This window comes from Trichechus manatus, unplaced genomic scaffold (genome assembly GCF_000243295.1).
Source record: "Trichechus manatus latirostris isolate Lorelei unplaced genomic scaffold, TriManLat1.0 scaffold00079, whole genome shotgun sequence".
NCBI lineage: Eukaryota > Metazoa > Chordata > Mammalia > Sirenia > Trichechidae > Trichechus > Trichechus manatus.
This window is the reverse complement of record NW_004444015.1, coordinates 11,949,454-11,974,255: the sequence shown is the minus strand read 5'-3', so window position 1 is coordinate 11,974,255 and position 24,802 is coordinate 11,949,454. Positions and strand designations below refer to the sequence as shown.

The window sequence follows — 24,802 nt, the reverse complement described above, 5'->3', positions numbered from 1 at the left end:
AGGGGCAAGGACTAGAAGGCAGGAGGGGACAGGAAAGCTGGTAATAGGGAACCCAAGGTTGAGAAGGGACAGTGTTGACATGTTGTGAGGTTGTTAACCAATGTCATAAAACAATATGTGTACTAACTGTTGAATGAGAAATTATTTGTTCTGTAAACCTTCATCTAAAGTACAATAAAAAAAATTCTTTGTAGAATAAGCCAGGAAAAAAATCAACTAAACACACACATAAGTAAAATGAAATCTATGTCCGTCATCTATGATACCTGTATTTGTAACATCTTAAATTCTGGTGCTAACTGATAAAAATAAAGTTTCAAAAAAGATAACCAGTGTGTTTCTCTTCACCTCAACTTCAATTTAAACTGGTCTAGGCAAGAGTTATAGAAATGTAAATGCCACACTTCCAGAAATGGGTTACAGTTTTCTCTTCTCATCCCTGTGCTATACCATATCACAGGCTATACTCAGGTAAGCAAATCAGCTTCAGGGCCAGAAGGTTTTCTATTCTTCCCTAACAACAATCTTTTCATAGCAACATCATCCTTATGAAGTCCCCACTGTTTCTCTGAGGGCAAAGCTAAACATACTAGGAAACGGGGGGTAGTCCATTTGCTCTGAAGAGAAAAGAAACTGCAATTCTTAACATTTATTGAATGACAACATTTTCCAATTATATTTTCTAACAGAAAGTCAATTGTTTTAAATCACTTAGAAATAATAAATACTAAAAAGAGAGATTAAGCTTGTATTATTCAAACATTTGTGATTCATAAGAATTCTCTCCCACTGCTTCCAAAGTCACTGCTCCTCTGTGCTCTTTCACGCTCCTTCTTGCCTCACAGGCTCCCATGGCTCTCTCCTGCCTGCACTCGCCCCTCCTCAGCAACACCGAGTTTGGGTTGTCCCTGTTCTACGGCAAGAGGACTTGAAGCACTTACTGATGAAGATCAAAGACCACAGCCTTCATTATCGATTACACCTCAACATAAAGAAGACAAAAATCCTCACAACTGGACCAATAAGCAACATCATGATAAACGGAGAAAAGACTGAAGTTGGCAAGGATTTCACTTTACTTGGATCCACAATCAACGCCCATGGAAGCAGCAGTCAAGAAATCAAACGACTCACTGCACTGGGCAAATCTGGGGCAAAAGACCTCTTTACAGTGTTCAAAAGCAAAGATGTCACTTTAAGGACTAAAGTGCACCTGATCCAAGCCATGGTATTTTCGATCACCTCATATGCATGTGAAAGCTGGACAATGAATAAGGAAGACGGAAGAAAAACTGATGCCTTTGAATTGTGGTGTTGGTGAAGAATACTGAATATACTATGGACTGCCGGAAGAACAAACCAGTCTGTCTTGGAAGAAGCACAACCAGAATGCTCCTCAGAAGTAAGGATGGCGAGACTACGTCTCACATACTTTGGGCATGTTATCAGTAGGGACCAGTCCCTGGAGACGGACATCACGCTTGGTAATGTAGAGGGTCAGCGAAAAAGAGGAAGACCCTCGAGGAGATGGACTGACACAGTGGCTGCAGCAATGGGCTCAAACATAGCAGCGATTGTGAGGATGGTGCAGGACCGGGCAGTGTTTCGTTCTGTTGTACAAAGGGTCGCTATGAGTCAGAACCGACTCAACAGTACCTAACAACAACAATAACAATGCAGAGACAATTACTTTATGATAATTAGTAGTTAACACATGAATACCAGAGTCAGAGAACCAGAGACAGACTGACAAAGACTTATTTAGCGACAGCTGAGAGTCACTGGAATAAAGGAATAGAGAGCATGCCAACAAGAAAGAGAACCGCCTCAGAGCGAACATGCCAGATTCAGGAGAAAGAGTGGAGCAGACTCCGAGTGAAGTAGTGGAATGACCTACCAGAGAAAAATTTGATGTCAAAGAGAGCGAATCATACAGAATGAGACAGTTAGCCAGATGTCCAGTATAAACAACAAAAGACAAACTGACTGAAGAGGGACAGAGGGAAAAGAGGGGACATGACAAAGCCACTGACACATACTAACAGAGTGTCAAGGACACCAAGAAAGAGATCAGAAAGGAAAAAACAGCAGCAGCGCCACAGCACAACAGAGAACGAGAGGGAGAGGGCAGGAGAGAGAATGCTGGCTGTAACACAGACCCAGAGGGCCCTGGGGGTTCAGGAAAGGGGAAGGGAAGAACACAAGGGACAGTGAGAGGAAGAGCGTGAGCACACATGAGTGAGCCGGGAAATATGGAAGGGAGCACAGGTACTCTCATTTGGCTGGGGTTGTTGCTGTCAGGTGCTGTCGAGTTGATTTTGACTCATAGCAGGAGCAGGTCGCCAGGTCTTTCTCCTGTGGAGCCGATGAGTGGGTTCAAACCACAAACCTTTCAGTTAGTAGCCAACCGCTTAACCATTGTGCCACCAGGAGTCCTTTTGCTTGGGGGGTGAGACGCAGAGGAGTTGTGAGAAGTAAGACTGAGACAGTTAGATGGGGGCATACATGGAAGGGCCAGACGGTGGGCTCTGCCCTGAATATTCCCTAGGCAATGGGACAATATTGAACACTTTTTAGTAGTAGAGCCAACTGCAGGCCACGGGTACTCCGTGTGCCGTGTCCTAAAGTGGGATAGGGCTCTGTTCCGGGACCTGCGAGGCTCCACTTTATCTAGGATAACCAAACCAAACCCGTTGCTGTTGTCGCAACTCCTGGGATCTTATCAGGACAGGAGCAAGAGCCTCTAATGTTGCGGGGAAGAAGAAAGGAAGAATTGAGAGTTTCTGTTTCCACAGATTAGACCAGTAAAGGCAGAGATGGGCTAAGAAAAAAATATCCTAGACTAGACCCAGGCAACAGAGTCTATGATATGAGTAACAGGCTGTAAAAGCATGTACCCTTTCTTCTTCTAACTTTTGTCTTCTTTTGATTCGTACGGATGCTCTCCGCTGTTCATCTTTTTCCTTTTGTTCCTTCAGCTTGCGTTGTTTTTCCTCCATCTGTTTCTCATACAGTGTCCTGGCCTTTCTTTCTTTTTCATGAAGTTGCATTTCTTTGTTAACTGAAATATTCCAAATACATTTTCAGGGTATACAAGCCAAGAGACTACTTAAGTAAGTTTTCCACTTAATACACATAGAAGGAAAAAGTTAATATATTTCATTCTGTTTCTTAACATAACCTGTGCTAATAACTAATAACTTAACAGAGATGATCACTAAAGACCATTTTCACTGGGTGTTCACTTAACTCTGGAGAGCTGGATTGGCTTAGATGACTCTCATCCTGTCCAAAATAAAATTCCAAATTAAGAAACAGTATTTTCTTTCATGTGAGATTTCTGCGGATTTGAGCTAAAGTCAACCCCACCAGATTAACATGCTGGACATTAAAATAAGAATTTACTTCCTTCTGATAGGAAACTTCTTTGAAAGGCCTCATTTATACAAACCATGCCGGTTTTCTGTTAATGGACTTAGTCGCATACCACATGACAGAATAGTAGAATGTCGGTTCTATATTCAATTTTTTCCCTCACTGAAGCCTGGAGAGTATCTGCAGTTGTAAAGCACTCTCCCAAAGAGCTACAGGAAGAAACAGCTGCTCCATCAAAACTGAGGTCATTTCTATTCCATTTGGATGAAGCTGAACACTTATTTTGTTAGTGGATTTAGAAGACTAAAGAAGAAAGATAGCTGGAAAAGCATTCTTTCAAACTGTAGAAAGAGTCTTCTTTGAGAGCCTAACTTATACAAACTCCCACTTTAGAAGCACAGCAATCAGTAAAAAAACACCATATCTATGTTAAAATCGGGAGCAGCTTCATTTTCAGTTTTTAGAATACTTTGTACTGAAATCCCATTCTGCTTGTTTGTATAAATGGGGAAGAAATTTTCATACTTTAGTTTTCAGGAAGTTAAAGGTAACAGAAAGTACTTTTTAAAAAAGTAAGTAAGTTAGTCAAATATTTTTCATGGGCCTATCTTACCTGATTTACTCTAAGTATTTAATGGAACATAATACATCATATAAAAATTGTAATCTATCGTATAAACAGATTAGGGAAAGTAAAACCACTTAGCAAATATATAACCTTAACATAAAATTCATTCATTTTTGAATTTAAAAACTCTCAAATATACCATCTTGTATTTTCTTTTTCCCCTCTCTGCGTTCTTTGGCTAGCTTTTGTTTCAGATCGTTTGTAAGCACAGATGGGTCTGTCACTAAAAAAAGAAAAATACAGTTAGACATTAATAGGATATCAAATTTTAAAGATAAGCCACTTTGACATCTATCAAAGCATTATAGAAATCATACCTGATGGAAATGTTGATCTTACATTGGATTCAAAACAGTTTTCCTTCTGCTTTTCTTCACCTATCGCGTGAGCTGTAGCTATTAAAATACAGGGCGAGAAAGGAAAGGGATTAGATATTAAAAATACCAGGGCTTCGAACTGGTGCATTCCAGTTTGAACCCATGCTGAGAATTTGCGTTTCTAACAAGTTCCCAGGCGATGCTAATGCTGCTGGTTAGGGACCAATTCTGAGAACCACTAGTAGAGCAGTGGTTCTCAAAATTTATTATACATAAGAATCTCCTGGGCATCTTGTCAAAATGTAGATTCTGATCTAGTACATCTGGGGGTGGAAATGCAAATTCTCAGCAGGGGCTTGAACCAGAACAAACTGGTTTGAAACCCTCAAAACTACAAACAGCTAGTACAGGGGTCAGCCACCCACGGTCAACTGTCTTTGATGATAAAGAATAGGATCACTGAAGGTTATCACTGATCCTATCAAATCAGTGAAAGTTACAGTGTCTTCTGTAAGGTGAGGTCATGGCTGATTAATCTGGGTCAGCAACAAAGATACACTGTGGATGTGCCAGGGTATGTTAGTGGTTGTGGCAGCACACGTTTGTAGATGAGTTGGAGCAAATGATTATTAGCTTTCAAAAATGCCTCAGACATTATACCACGTATGAGAAAAATGGAGCGGGCAAGAAATTGGAAAAAATCTGTTTCAGCATAAATTGGGAATTTAGAAAATAAAAGGTTAAGAACTTATGGATCGGAATCTGGATGTAAAAGTGTCAACAGTGAGATCCTCAGAGATGGGGCCTGATATTAAGAAGTACACTCATTAGTCACCTAGCCTAGGGGCTTTCAACCCTGGTTACTGCATACTACAGTCACCTAAGTCACTTTAAAAAAAATTAGCAATACCTCCTCCCCACCCCCAGTCTCTGGGGCTGGGGCTCAGGCATCTCCAGTTTCGGAAAGCTGTACTCTCGTAGAAGCTGAAGGTGGAGAACGGCTCATCTAGAAGGAATATCCAATGACATGATATTATTCTCGGTAGAAAAATGTTAAGCAAACAAATATATATCAAGTGCTAATATGGCTTGTGTAAACAGGCAGAAAAATGGTTAAATAAATTTCATAAGGGTTAAGTATAAGATTACCAAGAAACCAAAGCTGCATCGAGTTGATTCCCATTCATAGTGACCCTATAGGGCAGAGTAGAACTGCCCCGTAGGGTTTCCAAGGAGCGGCTGGTGGATTCAAACTGCCAACGTTTTGGTTAGCAGCCAAGCTCTTAACCACTATGCCGCCAGGGCTCCAAGTATAAGATGAGGGGAGTACAGTCTGAAGGAAAGTAATAAAAACTGAAAATATAGGTGACAGTGGCACCTATAAGAATTATAGGGGGTTTGCTGAACCTTTTAGTTCCCTGTATGGCTGTGTCTCAAATGCCCCCAAATGCTGGGAACTTTCAGGAAGAATATGGACAATAAATATAGGCGCCCTAGTGGAGCAGTGGTTAAAGTGCTTGGCTGCTAACCGAAAGGTCAGCAGTTCGAACCCACTAGCCACTCTGTGGGAGAAAGACGTGGCAGTCTGCTTCTATGAAGATTTACAGCCTTGGAAACCCTAAGGGGCAGTTCTACTCTGTCCTACAGGGTCACAATGAGTCGGAATTGACTGGATGGCAAGAGGTATGGGATGGAGAATAATACTGAAAACTCTATTCTACTCTTATATAAAATCACAGGAAATGAAAATTGTAATCTATCGTGTAAACAGCTTAGGGAAAGTAAAACTATTTAGGAGATTGTAATTGGTATAATGCATACAATTCTGGTTTCTATATGTCAAGAAGAATGTAACAGTTGAAGAGGGGCAGTTAAGAGAATGGAGACGAGAATGGAGGGGCTGTCTTTGTATTTATATAATGGACGGATTCTGAGATGTCAGTTGCCAAAATGATCTGGGAGCCATTTTACAGTGTAACCTTCAATGTGACATCATAATCACTGCCATAGCAATCCTCATTTCAAAAGAGAAAAAAGCCTTTTTTATCCCAGACATCTAACAGCTCCAAATAATCTGTGACTTAACTAAATTGGAAGATTAAACTCTTCTCAGCTTCCTAAATCATTCAACTAGTAACAATTTTGTGGACCACATTTGCTTTCTGGATTTGAGCACTGGTGTATTAAGAAAAATTCTTAAATATAGACTATAAATTAATTAAACCCTCCCACATACCCTCCACTAGCAACATTTCTATGTGAGCACAGAGAAAACAATAAAGTACCTGGTAGTAATATTTTTGCACACTCAGTTCTCCTGCTTAGAAGTCTTAAGAAGTTCCTATTTTGACACAATTTAGCTGATTATAAGGACAAATTTCCTCAAAATGCACATTTTTACCAGATTAAAAGTTTATTAAACAGAAATAACATTAGAAGTAGTTGTGTTAAGAATAATGGACTAAATCATCTAAAGATTAATACGGTAATGAAATCAAATTTGATGTTTTAGACATTTATGCCCAAATTCCTACTGGTAGGAAATACATTCATAAAAAGGACAGGCTTTAAAAATTATTTAAAATGTCCAGGCAATGGGAGAAAGTCTTTACGTCTGGGCTTACCAGAGTCAGTGACCATTTTATTTAACATCATTTTGAGGGAATTTACTCAAATATTCATTTAAAAATAACAGCAAGGTACGGTAAGTATACCAGAGTATTTAGAATATGTCCATATTTTTCTGTAGCTCTTATACTAATTCCAAACCCCAAGGTAGGGTTGCCTTTTGCCTGGAGACTAAATAGCAAAATGTAAAGCATTTATTACCAAAATTGAATTATGAATCCTCATCTATATATATGGTACTTTCCTAAAAAACTGCCGTAACAAATGTGGTATATCACTTCACCATTAACATATTTTTTTTTTAATTTGTTATTACCTCATTTAATTCTTATAACAATCCTGTAAAATAGACATTGTTATTATTTTCTCCATTTTTTTAACCAATGAGAAAACTGACATTAAGCATAACTTACCCAGATCATACAGGTAGTAAGGGGTGAAATCAGAACTTGATTTAATTGTAAGTTAAGAAGTAACTTTATTTTAAAATACAACTTAATTATCAAGGGCCAGAGTATATAAAAAACTCATTAACTTTTCTATGATTTAGTTCATTATTCCCACCACAGCTAATTCTAAGTTTATTTCTGTTTAAAATATCAGGAAGAAGGAAGTAAGGTCTAAATGTATCATGTTGATTCAACAATAAATAAATGAAAAATGTGGATTTTGGCTTTAAAATTTACTTTGAAATATAGCAACGGAAAGATTTTAAAAAGAAAGCATTCATCATTTGTAACCACCTAAGTTTTTTTTTCTTTCTTCTTTTTTAAAGACAGCACTATTGTACTGTGGCTAAGAATAGTCTAAGTTTAGAGAAAATTTTGTAAAAGACATAATAAAAAGAAAACCATTCTTCTCTCAGGGGAAAAATGGACAAACCCTTTTGGGTGGAGATTCCTATCTATCTAATCATCCTATCTAGCCCAGTTAGTGTCAGAATGAAACAAACCAAAATCAGTTGAGAACCACTAGGATGAAGCTAGGAGCCAAAATTCAAGAATACTTTTTAGACACTGGAAAAAAAGAAATACATTTAATAGATTTTTAAAAAGATGTCATTAAAATTTTGAGGCCTCTGTTGACTAGAAAGCTCACTACTGACTTCTGTGTAGTGGAAAGTTCCTGCTTCTCTCCAGCCCCCACCCCAAAACACACACACGGTCTGTGTCACTAGAGCCCTGCTCTAGTAGGGCAGCCCGGAAGGAAGGGAAGAAGGAAAGATTCAGAAAGAAAGGAAGGAAGGAAGGGCAGAAGAGAAGGAAGGAAGGAGGCTACTTCTCCAAGACAACTCTTTCAGCATGGTAATAATCTTCCTAAGGCTGTGCCCAAGAACAATCACCTCAAAGTACTTAATACCACATGATGACAATGAGAAACACTCATCACAATACTTAATCAGCAATTCTAAATTATCCGCTATAGCTGTTGCTATTGAAATCACCCTCAGAGCTCAACAGAAAATTTGTAGCCTCATCTCTCCAGGACCTTTGTTCCCCAAGATGCTTCCTGGTGCACAATTAGAAATATTAGATCACATAAGTTAGTAATTTTATTAGGTAGCAAAGGGTATAGATTGCAAAAATGCATCGTAAGTTTTCCTATCACAAAAAAGGCTGTGGTTTTGGCAGACAACACCATACCATGAAACTCATTTTTACAGATTAATAGACTTAGTACTTGTTGTTAACTGCCATTGAGTTGGCCCCTGACTCATGGCAACCCCACGTGTTACAGGGTAGAACTGCTCCATAGGGTTTTCTTGGCTGTAATCTTTACAGCAGCAGATCACTGGGCCTTTCTTCCTAGGAGCTGCTTAGTGGGTTCTACTCACTGCTGTTTGGATAACAATAAAAATAAGCAATCGCCACAAACTCCTATCTTGAGCTCCCACTGGGGGCAGTGCAGGAGTTCCTGCTGGGGAGTCAGGCAGCAGCTAGGAGCAGAAATAGCTGACCCTACCCACAGCTGCTGGCCCTGCCCCTTGATCCACTTTCATTCAAAGCTGAGCAGTTGGAATCCATTCCACTCATGCCAAGGGCCTCTCTTCATGGCATTATGACAGTTTACACATCATTAGGCCAGGAAGAGGGTGAGAAAATATTAGGAAAAAATTAATAAGAAGCCAAAGTAAGAATTCTGCAACCAGGGAACCACAAAAATAAGGCTGACTTGCAAAGTGTTGCCTAAAACAACAGTCAAAGTCACAGGGCTGAGACATCTAGAAGACATCAGGCGCAATCCACAGATAGCATGTCTTGAAGATAATGAAAATTAGAGATAACTTTCTACCATTTAGAGCAGTCTACAATGGAATGGCTACTTGGAAAAATGTGAAGCTCTCCATTAGAGTACACATTCAAGTTGTGGAAACTGTGCAGGATTTTATAGATGGGAATGTAGACGGTCGGGCTAGATAACCTTAAGGTTTCTGTGGCTCTAAAATTCTGTAATCTGGCTCTCTATCTCGGTAGCTTCTGCATTTGCAGAAAATAAAGTATTCTTTGGAATAATTTATTCTAAACTGAGAAGTCATTTGTGAGTTTAGAAAAACAAAAAGAGAAATGTGATGAGTCAGTGGCAAAGTTTCCTATGCTCACCTGGTTGAAATATTTTTATTTTAAAACAATTCTGTATAAAAATATCCAACAAGTGTTTCATTAAATGTAACTCGATAAACATGTACGTGTATTGTGTATAATGTATGTATGCAGACAGTTTTTATAGACACTCTTCTCTACTGTGCCAAATAAATTATCTGCTCAGGATAGTGTTTTAACTCTTGGAGCCAGGCGCCCAACAGGAGAGGAAATTGGCTTGTTAGCAAAAACATTTCATTGCCCTTGTCCCCTTCAGGAAAACGCTGAGCCCAAGCGGGCAGTTCTAGTCAAGCTGGTGCTCTGTGAAAGTCTAACACGTGATGTTTTCAGTTCCCTTAGGGTTCTGGGTTAAGCCTTTTTTCTTTTTGCATTGCTTTAATTTTTTGGTTTGAAATATTATGCATTCAAGCAACTGTCCCATACATAATTTTAAAACTTTCCAAAATCAATATACAAATGTTTTTAGGGAGTATCCAGACCACAGCTCCTTTGCTGTTGGTGCTGTGTACTGTGGAGTGGATTCTGACTCATGGCGACCTTATAGGACAGAGTAGAGCTGTCCCATAGGGTTCCAAGGCTGTAAATCTTTAAGAAAGCAGACTGCCACATCTTTCTCCCCACCCCCGCCAGCGCGGAGCAGCTGGTGGGTTCAAACTGCCGACCAGGACTCCTCACAGCTCCTTTAGCACATTGCAATTAGTACCAGTTAACAGAAATCATTGACGTAAACCAACGTTAGAGAGTCTTAGGTGTCAATAAGCAATAAAACAATCTCAATTTATTGCAAACTCCCTAGGTGGACCAGACCCATGAGCTAGAGAATGGAAAATTCTTACAAAACGATGAAAGTGTATTTGTTCCTGGCACATTCTTTGGGGACTTGATTCAAAGTGTTCTTAACTATCCCACTGCCTCCTAATCTTTTTTGAGTCAGATCTAAATGAATTTTTAAATTGCAAATGAAAAATTCCTAAGGATTTCAGCAAAATCAACAAAATAGTTTTACTCAAGCTCATATTCGAGGTAACTAGCCTGAAAACAGGCGAAAAAGCAACCTCCGCAAAGCAAGCAGCACTATCTCGCTCAGGTAGTGAGTTGCGCTATCTCCTGGACACGTGCTGCCAAGTCTTAGGAAATTAACGGTTTTCGTGGAGGAAAAAACTTTTGGGCAATGGAACCAGTTTAGAAGACAGCACTTTGAAGTGCTCATTCTCATTCAGTTCAGCCCAGGGACTGCAAGATGTCCCACGGAAGGTGACATCTTGTCGAAGTCATGTGTTAGACAGCAGACAAATCAGGAGGAGCAAAGAGCCAAGTTTCATCCCAACTTTCCGAGAAACGGCCCAATAGCTCCTTCCTGACTGGCCCTTGAGCAGGAGGGTGCGGAGGAGCTCTGGAAGAGGCAAAGATCTCAACAGTAAAAGGGGACGACCCTGCGAACGCCCGGGCTCAGTGGGCTCCAAGTCTCTCCACCTGGAAGGGCTTCCCCAGGCGCGCGGGAGTCCCGGGCGCGGGGTCCGCGCGCTCCTCGCACCTCCCGGCCCGTTGCGCGGCCGTTGCTGGCGGTCGCCGCCCAATGGCTAGCGGGGCTTCTGCCATTGCGGGTCCCGGGGTTCGGGGTCGCCCCCACCCCCCGGACCAGAGGCGCCCGTTAGCCTCCTTGCGCCCCCCGCCCCCCGCCCACCCGCCAGAGTGCGGCCGTTGGCGCTGTAGTTCCGCTGTTGGCGACGTTGGCCGGCCGTTCCCCCAACCGCCCCGGCCGCCGCCCACGTCCCGCCCCGGGCCCCCCGGGGGACAGGGGGGTGAGGGGGACCGGGTGGCGCGGGGCAACTCCGATGAAAGTTTGCTGGAGCCGGCTGCGCCGCTCCAAAGTCCCCGGCCGCGGGCAGCCCGCCGCCGCGCGGGTCCGAGGCCCCCGGAGCTGCCGGCCCGCTCACCGATGTATTCCTGCAGCCCCAGCGGGGATGCGCGGTAGCCGTCCTCCGTGGCCCACTGCGCTAAGGTAGTCTCTGGCGACAGCCAGTCTTCATTGCTCGGGCGCCGGGGCGGCTCCCGATCCGGCCACACGCCCGGCGCCCGGGGGCGGACGTCGGCCGGGCGGTCCGCGGCGGTGAGGTCCCGGGCGGCGCGGGATCGCAGCCGCCGCCATGCCCGCCTCCGACCTTTCGGCTTTTTCTCCGTGGTGCCTGCCATGCACCACTTACTGAGCTGCAAAGCAGCCTCTACTGCCTCTTCAGAGACTCTCGCCGGCGTGGCGAGCTCTCCCCTCGCCTAGCCCAGCATCAGCCAATCATCACCCGCCTGGCCATCATTCCTTTCTTCCGCTCATCACCTCTACCTAGCAACGCGGTAACATTCCATCCTTCCATCGTTCGCTCAGTTCAGGAGCACTGACTGAGTGCCTCCCGCGTGCACTTGTCCCATGAGTTGGCTAGTCTTTGAAACATGACAGAAAGGCAGGCCCAAGTGGGGTAAAGAGGCCCAATGAGGGGTGCTAGGGGACAATCCATCGAGAATTCCTTAAATTGTTGCCGAATAAATCTAAATCATGACACTGTTAGGTCTCAAAGTAGAAGGAAATATCTTTAAGGGGGTTGTGGGTCTTTAAAGTGAAGGAGAGGACTTACCGGCATTAATCTGTTCAGATTTTGGGTGAGGCCCTTCGAGGTTGCAAAATGTTTTTCTCCTTTCCAAGGAAAAACGTAGTCGACCTGCTGCACCTTGGCACTTGCCTGCACAAGGTGTAGTTGCCAAGTTCTTAGTGTGGTGTGACACATGGTTGTGGGGACATAGTTTATGGGTGGGGGTGGTAGGTATGTGCAGGACACCACGTGTGGCACTTTGATAAGCCCACTGTGTCTCAAAATTACATGGGAGCTATCATGGAAGAAGCTAATAACAGCAAACACTTAATTACTATATGTCAGGCACAGTTCTAACGCATTACCTATATTAACTAATTTTACCCCCTAACATCCTCTGAGGTATATACCATTACCATCCCCATTTCACTGATAAGGAAACTAAGGCAGAGACTGGTTAAATAATTTGTCCAGAGTCTCACACAATAAGTGACAGAACTGGAATTTGAACCCAAAATGTCTGACCACAATATGCATGCACTTAGTCGTATGTGATACTGTTTCATGATAATGTTGAAAAATATATAATTTATAATACATAAGAAAAAGACAACCCCCCCAAGAAGTGGGCAAAAACCATGAACAGGCCTTTCACAGAAGAGGAAACACAAATGCCCGATAAACATAAGAAAAATGCTCAAACTCTTGAGTAGTCAAGATAATACAAATGAAAACCACAACAAGATATTATATTACACCAGCAGATTTGGCAAAAATTAAAGAGTGGCCGGTATGTGCTGGTGAGGATGGAGATCAGTTCTAGTGGGGAAAAACAGTTTGGCATTATGGCAAATCCTGCTCATAAAGTCCTGCTCCTAAGCATATACAGAGACTGATGCTTTGCAACATTGTCACGATTGTATCCATGATATTTATGTGACACACATGTCATTAGGGCACCAGCAAAGCACACACATACACAAACACAAGTTCAGTGTTGATGAACTAATCCAGAACTTCACAAACAGAAAATCTAGAAAAATGCAGTATCAACTTTCTTGCACAAATGTTGAACCCAGATCCAATAATGAAGAAACAATCAGGCAAACAACTGATCTGGATGCTTCCAAAATGTCAATGTCATGAAAGATTAAAAAAAAAAAAAAAATCAGAGAAGTGTTCCAGATCAAGTGAGGCTAGAGACCAAATGCAGTGCAGGATCCTTCATTGGAATCTGGTTGGAAAAAAACAAAAACGAACTCAGCTTTAAAAAGGCATTCATTATTGGGACAATTGGTTAAATTTGAGTATGAACTGTATATTAAATAATATCATTGTATCAAGGTCAAATTTCATGGTCATGAGAATGATCTCGTGGTTATGTAGGAAAACGTCCTTCTTCTTAAGAAACAAATGCTGAAGAATTTAGGGGTGAAGCGTCATAATGTCTGAAACTCACTATCAAGCAGTTCAGGGGGAAAAAGCAGAAGAATGGAGGAAATATCACAAAATGTTAAAAAATTGGTGAATCTAGGTAGTTTCATGGATGTTCATTTTACTATTTCAACTCTTCTGTAGGTTTGAAATGTTTCCAAAATGAGAAGTTGGACAAACTTTTTAAAAATCTGGACAGTTTGTCTTTAGTTTGCATGTAAGCATTGCGTCCCTTTGAAAAATAAAATTTGATTTGGAATTACATACGGGGAGGCACCTTACATAATCTTTTCAGCGCTCAGCGCTTCTAAAGGCCTTAATCCAGCCCCAGGAGGGAGATAAGATGTTCACGAATCACCAATACAGGCAGCATATGCTAGTAGCTAAGGGAGTAATTAAAATGTGTACCAGGAGCCCACTGTTTGTTGTGTGCCATCGAGTTGATTCTGACTCAGAGACCCTACAAGACAGAGCAGAACTGCCCCACAGGGTTTCCAAGGCTGTAAATCTTTTTTTTAATTATTGTACTTCATTATTTTTTTATTGTACTTTAGAGGAAGGTTTACATAACAAATAGTTTCTCATTAAACAGTCAGTACACATATTGTTTTATGACATTGGTTAACAACCCCATAACATGTCAACACTCTTCCTTCGTGACCTTGGAGGACCCTTTTTTTGGTAAAAATATACATAGCCAAAGTTACACCATTTCGAAAGTTTCTACATGTACAATTCAGTGACATCGATTACATTGTTCCCGTTGTGCTGCTATTCTCACTATCCTTTTCCAAATTATTCTATCACCATTATCTTCAACTCACTACCCCCCAGGCTTCCCATCAAACTTTTTGAGTTGCTGTTGTCAATTTGACCTCACATAGATAATTCTTTTTTTTTTTTGTACCTTCGATGAAGGTTTGCATAGTTTCTCATTAAACAGTTAGTACACGTATTGCCCTATGACAATGGTTAACAACCCCACGACATGTCAACACTGTCCCTTCTCAACCTTGGGTTCTCTATCACCAGCTTCCCTGTCCCCTCCTGCTTTCTAGTCCTTGTCCCTTGGCTGCTGTGCCCCTTTAGTCTCATTTGGTTATATAGGGCTGTCTAATCTTTGGCTGAAGGGTGAACCTCAGGAGTGACTCCATTACTGAGCTAAAAGGGTGTCTGGGGGCCATACTCTTGGGGTTTCTCCAGTCTGTCAGGCCAGTAAATCTGGTCTTTTTTTTTTTTTTTGAGTTAGAATTTTGTTCTACATCTTTTTCCAGCTCTGTCCAGGACCCTCTATTGTGATCCCAGTCAGAGCAGTCAGTGGTGGTAGCCGGGCACCATCTAGCTGTACTGGACTCCGTCTCGTGGAGGCCATGGTAGCTGTGGTCCATTAGTCCTTTGAACTAATCTTTTCCTCATATCCTGTTCTCTTCCTTCTCCCTTGCTCCCGAAGGGATGAGACCGGTGAAGTATCTTAGATGGCTGCTCACGGGCTTTTAAGACCCCAGACGCTACTCACCAAGGTAGAATGTAGAACATTGTCTTTATAAACTGTGTTATGCCAATTGAGCTAGATGTTCCCCAAGACCATGGTCCCCACAGCCCTCCGCCCAGCAGTTCAGTCCTTCAGGGAGTTTGGAAGTGTCTATGGAGCTTCCATGACCTTTCCCAAGGCTGTAAATCTTTACGGAAGCAGACTGCCACATTTTTCTCATGCGGAGCCGCTAATGGGTTTGAACCACCGACCTTTTGGTTAGTAGCCAGGGCTTAACCACTGTGCCACCAGGGCTCCTTCCAGGAGCTCAGAGGGATGAGAAATCATTCCTATTTGGGTGATCAGAGAAGCCTTCGTGGAAGAGATGGCAGTTATTCTGGACAGGAGGTGGGGACTGCAGGAAGCAGAGAGCAGCACTTGCCACACCTCCAAAAGAGAACAACCACTCCTCCATTCCATCTTGTGGAGTGGGGAGATGCGCCCATCTATGGCCAGATTGTTCTTTTTTTTTTTTTTTTTTCAAAATAAGCCAGAAATATGGATTTTAATATAAAATCTCCTCTTTTTAAGATGATGACAACATTTACCAATTTGAAAAGCATGGTGCACGTTCAGATTTCCCAGTTGTCTCATTTTGTTATGTTTGAATAAAAATCCAAACAAGGTGGATACATTGCAATTGATTGGTATGTCTTTGAACTCTACAGATTCTCCTTCCTTCTCTCTAATGTCTTTGATAGATTACCGTGCAATTTAGCATTCATTCACTCACTGACTCCCTACATTTTGCATGGCAATGTGGGGACCAAGAGATGGGAAAGACAGCCCAGCCCTCCAGGGCTTGAAATCTCACTGCTTCTAAGCTAATGATTCCCGTTAAGGCCCCCACAGGTGTTTCCTCGGGGCCAAAGTGGCTCTCTGAGGAGCCCCCAAGAGACTGTACATTTCTCAGAAAAATGTTGGAGCAGAGGGCTGCCAGCTTGGGGAGAGTGGCTAGTCTGGAGCCAACAGTCTGAGAGTTGGGAAAGAACCCAAGGGGCTTCTCTCCTCTTCTCCCTGTATTTGGAAAGCATGAGCTCCCCAGAGAGCAGAAGAGAACTGGAATCCTGCTCCAGTATTTTTTTTTTTTTTGAGTCGGCTATTTTTTTCTAAAACTTTACACCAGCAGGAAAAATATACAGAAACCACAGTTCGTAAGAGGTCTAGGAATTGCCACTTTTCTATTAAAAGATGATGTGTTTAAAAATTAAATTCACAGATAATGATCATTCAGGGAATTTAGCAAATCTCACACATCTGTATGCAAAGCGCTACCACCACAGCACTGTCCTGAGTTTCCAGCCTAATAGCCTTATGTTCCGTCTGTCACTCCATCTTGAACTACCTGTCCAATCATCCTCACACACGCAGCTGAGACAGGGCTCTGGTTTCGCGTTCTTTCTCCTCCCCTTTCTGACTCTTGCCCTGCATCTGTTGCAGCTTGGCTGATGTAAGGGGAGATTGAGGCTTCATTTTGGACTCATCTCTTGCCAAATCCGCTCACATTTTCCTTTCTTGCCCCAAATCTGCACTTTCTTCTCTCTTAAGTTGCAGACATACCTCACACTCTGCTCATCTCTTGCGTGGTTAATGGCAGCCTTCCCGGGTCCAGAATTCCTACTGCAGCACCGCCGCCTCCTCCCTCCAACTCTTCAGCTCCCCTCTTCCCTTTGGACCCGGGACCAGGGCGACCTCATTCTTGAATTGCAGCAGGCTGCTCTGTACCATCTCATTTTAGGGCATCCAAGGCCTTTCCTGGGGTAGGGGTGGGGACTGACTTTCATTGCCTGAGCTCACCAGGGTGGGGGCAGTGAATTTCTGAGGAGAGTAAAAAGAGGCCACCACCATCACCGTGGGCATTCCCCTCCAAACTAGAAATTCAGACAAACCTCAGCAGCTGTGGCCATCTGTTCAGAGTAGTAGGTGAGTCTTGGTTACTTACTGGTAGACAGTAAGGGCTGTCATTTGTTGAATGTCCACTCAATGGCAGGCACAGTGCTAAAGGCTTTACATGGATTTTTTTCAAGTAATCCTTACCACAATCTTAGGAGATAGCGTCTATTATTATCCCCATCTTACAGATGAGGAAACAAGCACGTGGAGGTTAACTAACCTGCTCAAGGAAGCGGCTGAGCCAGGATTCAAGTCCATGACTCCAGAGCTTGTACTCCTTCCACTGTGCCTCCCAGTTTACCAGTTGATGAGCCCTCACCCATTGCCACCGAGTCTATTCCAACTCATAGCAACCCTATAGGACAGAGTAGAACTGCCCTATAGGGTTTCCAAGGAGCAGCTGGTGGATTCGAACTGCCGGCTTTTTGGTTAGCAGCTGAGTTCATAACTACTGTGCCATCAGGGCTCCCTGATGAGCCCTAATCCACTCTTAATTCCTATGGGGTTGTCTTAGTCATCGAGTGCTGCTATAACAGAAATACCATGAGTGGATTGCTTTCACAGAGGAGTTTATTCTCTCACAGTCCAGTAGGCCAGAAGTCCAAACTCAGGGCATCAGCTCCAGGGAAACGCTTTCTCTTTCTGTTCTGGAGCAAGGTCCATGTCATCAATCTTCCCTTGGTCTGGGAGCTTCTCTGCGCAGGAACCTCAGGTCCAAAGGACGCACTCTGCTCCCGGCACTGCTTCCTTGGTGGTATGAGGTTCCCATGTGTCTCTGCTCGCTTCTCTCTTTTATATCTCAAAAGAGATTAGATTAAGACACTATCTAATCTTGTAGATGTCATCAGTATAACCTCATCATAGTGATAGAGTTTACAACACATAAGGAAATCACATCAGATTACACAATCATATACAATACTGGGAATCATGACCTAGTCAAGTTGACAGATATTTTTGGGGGACACAATTCAATCCATGACAGGGGTCATACACTTCTTCACACTCTGGCTACTGAGCCTTTTCCAAAAGTTGCACTTTCTAATTGGTAAGGTCTCCCACAACTACTTCTTCCAAGCTATGTATCAGCATAGCTGTCTCTTAAGCCTTTAATGGAGTTGACTCAAACTATTGAATCAGAAACCATTGAAAGTGGGTGTTTAATAAAGGTCTTTCAATGGAGATAAATATGACTCCTCTGAAGCAGCCTTCCTTCTAGAAAGCTCAGCTGACCCAATAAATGCGGAGTACATGGGTCTATTTCAAAATGCATGTGTGAAGGAAAACGTGCCACATTTATCACAATGTTTATCCTGCAACAAACATTTGTTGAATGAATGAGAACCCTTAAAAGCCTCCATGGTACTGAAGGAGGAAGAAATGAAAACATTTTGGATGGCCACTGGGGTGTTAAAAAGGTCTAGACTTAAAGTTATTAAAGGGCAACGACTTGTACTCATTTTTTTTTCTTGACTTCAAATAAAGTAGAGCAAACATGGGTTGTGCCTTCTCATTCTAAATACAGGCCTGTAGTATAAAGGAAGTTTCATAGGATGCCAAAAAGCACAAAATAGCAAGGAATGCCCTTTAAAAACACGTTGGCATTTCTAATAGAGCTAAAAATTGCTAAAAACCAGATGGGAGAAAATGAGAAGAAAAGAGGATTTGGGACAGTTTGTTAAGACACAGATTGCTGGGCCTCATCCCAGAGGTTCTGATTCTGTAAAGTCTGGGCCGGGGCTCGAGATTCTGCCTGCCTAACCAGTTCCCAGGTGATGTTGATACCGCTGGTCCAGGGCCCACACTTTGGAAACCACTGCGATGTTTCTATAAAGATTAAAGCCAAGAAAACTCTCTGGGGCAGTTCTACTCTGTCACATGGGGTTGCTATGAGTCGGAATTAACTCAGTGGCCCCAACAACAACAACAGCTATAGAGTATAATAAATATTTCACATATTTAGAGTATAATAAATATTTTACATATTCATTTGTTCTCATTATGTTGATAGTATGCAACAAGCGCCTAAAACGCTCACACCCATTTGATCCAATAATTCCACTTCTAGAAACTCTCCTACGGGAATAATCAGAATCTAGACAAAGATGGTCATTGAAACATAATAATGATTATGCAAAATTGGAAGCAACCTAAATAGCCAACAATTGGAGTATAGTTAAATAATTTATGAATCATCCAAATAATGGAATACTATGCACCCATTAAAATGTTTTACAAAGAACTTTTAATGACCAGGAAGATTTTAGGTGAAAAAAGCAGATTATAAAATTATATTCATATTATGACTACAATGATGTGATTATATATATTATAAAATGAAAGGAAATATACCAAAATGTCCCTACTGTTTTCTCTTGATTGTGGCAGAATGTATTATGTATTATTTCCATGTTTTCTATAATGAATGTGAATTACTTTTATAATTCAAGGGGGAGAATTGTTTCATGTTGATTTAAAGAATCAGGGACTGTTGAGATTCTTAAAAGAAACTGTCTTAAGTTCACTAGCAATTATAAAAGCTAAAGCTCTCAATAAGATATAGTCCACACCAGTGTCATCACACACTTCTAGAGAAGTGTACTGAGTAACGTCAAGGGCAATGTCATTACAGCTGAGTGCTCAATATCATTACAATTTGATGATGATAAATATTAGACTTTATAATACAGATCTAGTATTGTTAATATCATGTATACCCTTTTTTTTCTACTAAGATCAGGCAAATGCTTTGCCCTAGAGTACATCGAAAGCGAAGGTAGCACCATGATGTTACCATGGTGTTACAGGGAGGCACATCACAATACAGGGAATTGCATCACAACACGGGGAGGTTCATCACGTACAGAAGGGGTGCCTGATGGATTTTGCACCACAGTCTGCTGAGACAAAGTCTGATATAACACACTACATACACAGTTTTCCTTCTCTTTTCACACGCACCTACATTTTTAAATTACCTAGTTAGATGAACAACAATAAAAATAACCAGGTGCTGTTCAGTCAACCCTGACTCATAGCGACCCCATGTGTGTCAGAGTAGAACTGCGCTCCATAGGGTTTTCAATGGCTGATTTTTTTGGAAGTAGATTGCCAGGCCTTTCTTCCAAGGGGCTCCTGGGTGGACTTGAACAGCCAGCCTTTTGCTTAATAGCCAAGCGCTTAACCATTTGCACTACCCAGAGACTCCAAGTTAGATGAAGAAAAGGAAAGTAAAGGCATCCAGATCACACACAGGAAGTGAAATACAGGAGAAACTCCTCTCATGAACAGAGAGATGTCTCCCAGGGAACTTTGGTCAGAGATCTCTGCTTGCTGTGCTGAGTATTGAATTAGGGTGGTTCACGTCCCCTCTCCCACCCCTAAAGGACCACACTCACCCCCCAGTTTATCATGCAACTCACTGTAGAGGGAATGGTTTGTAGCTTCGGGTACTGATCTAAATGTTTAGAAGCTGTGTGGATGGAAGGACTCTCATCCATATTTATATATTGCACTTAATTAATTGTCAAGTTCTATCTGGGCCTGCCATGGCATTTTAAAAAGTCTTAGATCTTTAAGACTTTGAAACTCAAGCTGAAACCATTTTCAATGGTTAAAATTTGTTCTTACCCTGGCTCTTCTTGAGAAGTTCCCTTTGCAAAACTCAGTTGTTTGTCAATAGGCTTATACAGTTGTGTAGTTGAAAGCCTGCACTGTAAACCTCATTGTTTCTTCATGTCCCATTTGCTGATCTATTTAGCGAATGTGTGCTTTGAGAGAAAAAGAGGCCTGAGAATACAAAGGGAACTGTGTGCATGCTCTCCAGGGCACGTGCGTCTATTGGAATGCACACATGGGCAGCCAAGAGCTGAAGCAGGTTTCACCAATGGATTTCCATCATCTCTAGGTGCTAAACAGAGCAAAACTTGTAAGGGTCAGGTTAGCCCAACAGCCAGCCTTTGAAAACAAGAGTTTGCAGAGAAGACTCTTGGAGTAGACGGAGAGGAGAAGAGAAAAAAATGCAGGCTATCCCTGAGACCATCATTCTCTGCTCTCATGAAAGGTATATACCCTTGACTTTAGTTTCCAGATGTTACTGTCGAGCACAGATCACAGAATGTTAGAGGCAGGAAGGCCCTTCAAGGCCACCCCACCTAGTTTAATCCTCTCAGTTTCCTCTTAAGCTCAGAGAGAGGTATTGACTCAAGATCCCACAGTAGAAACCCAGGTCTCCTGACACCATATCTAATGCTAGTTCCTCTACACACACGTGGAAGACTGTTAACAAAATCATTTGGAAGAAAAATATGTGAGAATTGCTGATCTAATACTGGGAACCATCATGTAATCCAGCTGGAATTTGACCCATATCCTCCCAATGGAAGGGAAATAAATGGAGATGCCGCTCAACTGTGAAAGGCACACTTAGAGGATGCTTGAGGACCCCTGGTGGCACAGTGGTTAAATGCTGGCTGCTAACTGAAAGATCAGGGGTTCGAATCCATCAGCTGCTCTACTACCAGTAACCAAGCCAAACTTGTTGCCATAGAGTCAATTCCGACTCACAGCAACTCTATATATAGGACAGAGTAGAACTGCCCCATAGGGTTTCCAAGGCTGTAAATCTTTACGGAAGCAGACTGTCACATCTTTCTCCCACAGAGCGGCTGGTGGGATGGAACCACTGACCCTTCGTTAGCAGCCTAGTGCTTTAACCACTGTGCCACCAGGGCTCCTCAGGTATTAGTAGTAGTAGATGATGCTTTAACAACCATTAACATTTGGTAGTGGCTTGCGTGTTACTATGATGCTGAAAGCTATGCCACCAATATTTCAAATACCAGTAGGGTCACTCATGGTGGACAGGTTTCAGTGCAGCTTCCAGTCTAAGACAGAGTAGGAAGAAAGGCTTGGCAATCGACTTCCAAAAATTAGTCAATGAAAACCATATGGATCACAACAGAACACCGTCTGACTCACTTGCTCTGGACACGTCATCAAGAGGGATCAATCACTGGAAGAGGACATCATACTTGGTGAAGTAGAGGGCCAATGAGAGTGAGGGAAAGCCTCAGTGAGACGGCTTGGCACAATAGCCTCAATGATGAACTTGAACATGACGGTGAGTATGACACAGGACTGGGCAACATTTCATTGTGTTGTACATGGGATTGCTATGAGTTGGAGCAGACTGGATGGAACCTAATAACAATAGCAACAACAATCTGCTGCTCCAACTTCATTTCCCACTGCTTCCTCCTACGAACCCTTTTCTGCACTAACTCAACACCAGGCAAACACCATGGCTCACACATGCCTCTACCTCTTGATCTTTACTCTTCCCTCATCCCACAGCTCTTGACCTTTCCATCAGTATGAGGAGCTTTCTAAAACAGTGCCTTAAACAGCTGCACTGAATGCTGATTTGGTAAAATCAAATTGCTATTTGAATTTGGGTGTTGGAGTGAGAATGGGGGAGATGGCGAAGCACTAGCTTAGCCTGGGAGGCTTCATGGACGAAATGGCTTTTACAGCTGGGCTTTGTAAGCGGTTGCTATTTAGTGGATGGGGAGTTCTCTGAGGGCAGAGACCATGCCTTGTGTGTATTATCCTCAGAACGTGGCACAGTGCTCTGTAGAGGGCATGTGTTCAGTGAGTTTTTGTTGCTGATGACGATGACAACATGTAGTATCATGCCTGGGAATAATGAATTCAAACTGAAACATACCCAGGGAGCACTGTTCAGTATTTTGAAACTAAGCAGTGTCTCCCTCTTTTCTTTTTCTCTCTGTGAGCTTGTGTGCCCGCGCGCACACGCGCCAAATTCCGGTTTCTTCTGGATGTGTGTACGCTGGGATACTGCAGATGAGGCTGCTTTAAGAAGGCAGGTGTGAGAAATAGAGCCTTGACTTCCATTTGGTTCTGTAGAATTATTTGGATAGCCTGATTGGTGGTGTTTGCATGATTAAAAATGACCTGGTGCAGGCGCTTGACAGGAACAGGGGCCCCAGCATGCCTAACATATGCTGTTTCCCATTTCTATATGTTTCATTTATATCGTCATCCACAGCCTGCTGGGAAATAGCCAGGGAAGACAGCACTTTGGGGACCGCTGTCAGTTAGTCTCATGCTATTTTCTTAGCCTATGGTATTCACACATCCTCCACTGTGAGCCGGAATTTGGCCCTGGGCCTGTGGAACTGCCATCGGGCTGACTGCAGGGGGAAGAAAATTCAAAATGTGAAATGACTCTGTTCAAATGTGAGTCAGGGATGTGTTTATAGAAGGAGGAAATGACATTCGAAGAAATTGGTTCAGGGAGAAACATTGTCGTTAAATAAGCATTCAAAACTTAGTAACAGGCTGGCTAGGAGAGTAACAGCCCAGCTAACTCGTAAAGCCCCGAAATGTGTCCTTTCCCCACTGCTGTGTGGTGACAAAAGCATGGGCTTTGGAGCTCTGTACATCTGGGCCTGGGTCCCAGCTCTGCCACTTGAGAACTATGCAACCCGGAGTCTCAGTTTCCTCATTTGTAGAATGGGGCTAATCATTGCTTAAAACTGCTTTATTGATATTCAAATTAGTTGATATAAAGGATCAGGTACAGTAAGCCCTGTATATAGCATGGTTAATAATAATAATAAATGGTTATTAATAATAGTAGCTAATATTTTGGAGTGATTGACTGCTAAATGAAAGGTCAGCAGTTTGAAACCACCAGTGGCTCTGCAGGAGAAAGATGCGGCAGTCTGCTTCCGCAGAGATTTACAGCCTTGAAAACCTTATGGGGTCGCTATGAGTCAGAATCGACTCGATGGCAGTGGGTTTGAGCTGTTTTTTTTTTTTTTTCTTTTTTAGGTACTATGTACCAGGCACTGAGTTAGGTACTTTATTTACAAGGTCTCATTTAATCCTGATAATAATGCTATGAGGTTTATAAAGGTATTCCTTAATGCCTAATACTATTAATAATGTTAATAGCACACAGCTCAGATTGGAATAGATAATGCCAAGCTTCCTAATCCTGCACCAACTCCAAAGTTACTGGAAAGCCTTTTCTCCCTCATCCCTCCCTGACAACTTCCCCTAAATGTCTTTATATATGCACAGAGGGCTGGGATGGTTCATCTTATGATAAGAGAATAAAGACAGGAGGCAAAGAGAACAAGAGTTTTGTAACCCAAATGCTGGAAGAGGGGTCTGCAGCTGGAGACAAGAGATCAATTTTTCATGCAAAGAATTGTGTGTAACTACTAACCAAGAGGCTTGTTTGGGGCAAAATAAACACAGGAGTCATTCATATACTTGAAATCTTTTAAAACCAGAATACTGGAGCTTCACAGAACACCAGTCAGCACACTTTATGTTCTTGCCCCTGCCTACTTCCTTCTCCCACTTCCCTCAGCTGTTGGGAAGAGGAGGTCTATTTCAGAAGGGGACAGGTAGGGTCTATTACCTTGAGGTGGTGGCAAAGCACATTGTACAGTCACAGCCTGCCCTACACACACACACACACACACACACACACACACACACACACACACAGTTTCCTAGTGGGAAGCCAGAAGGCGGGAGCAAATAAAGTCTAAACAGATGGATGGCAACCACTAGGATGCTTGAACTCTTCACTCATTTGTTACAAATGGAAATGGCATTACTGGAAAATAGACCTTGCAAGAAGACAAAATCCCTCTCAAGAGTAAGGTGTGGATGACCAATGACTGCCCTGACAGGGAACACAACAGGGAGTCCCTGATGGAGCAGGAGATAAGTGGGGTGCAGAACTCAAATTCACATAAAAGACCAGACTTAAT

At 42.5% G+C, this 24,802-nt stretch overlaps 1 protein-coding gene across 1 annotated transcript in view; it reads right to left on the bottom strand.

The window, feature by feature from the left end:
• Positions 1-24,802, bottom strand: part of MAP7D3 (MAP7 domain containing 3) — a 47,437-nt gene that overhangs the window by 19,646 nt on the left and 2,989 nt on the right. Inside the window, exons 2-5 of the mRNA XM_023735483.1 lie at positions 5,231-5,326; positions 4,321-4,398; positions 4,143-4,226; positions 2,898-3,061 (exon numbers count right to left, since the gene is read on the bottom strand). Coding sequence (XP_023591251.1) covers positions 2,898-3,050 — 153 coding nt within the window. The 5' untranslated portion in view covers positions 3,051-3,061; positions 4,143-4,226; positions 4,321-4,398; positions 5,231-5,326. The remainder of the gene's footprint in view (positions 1-2,897; positions 3,062-4,142; positions 4,227-4,320; positions 4,399-5,230; positions 5,327-24,802) is intronic.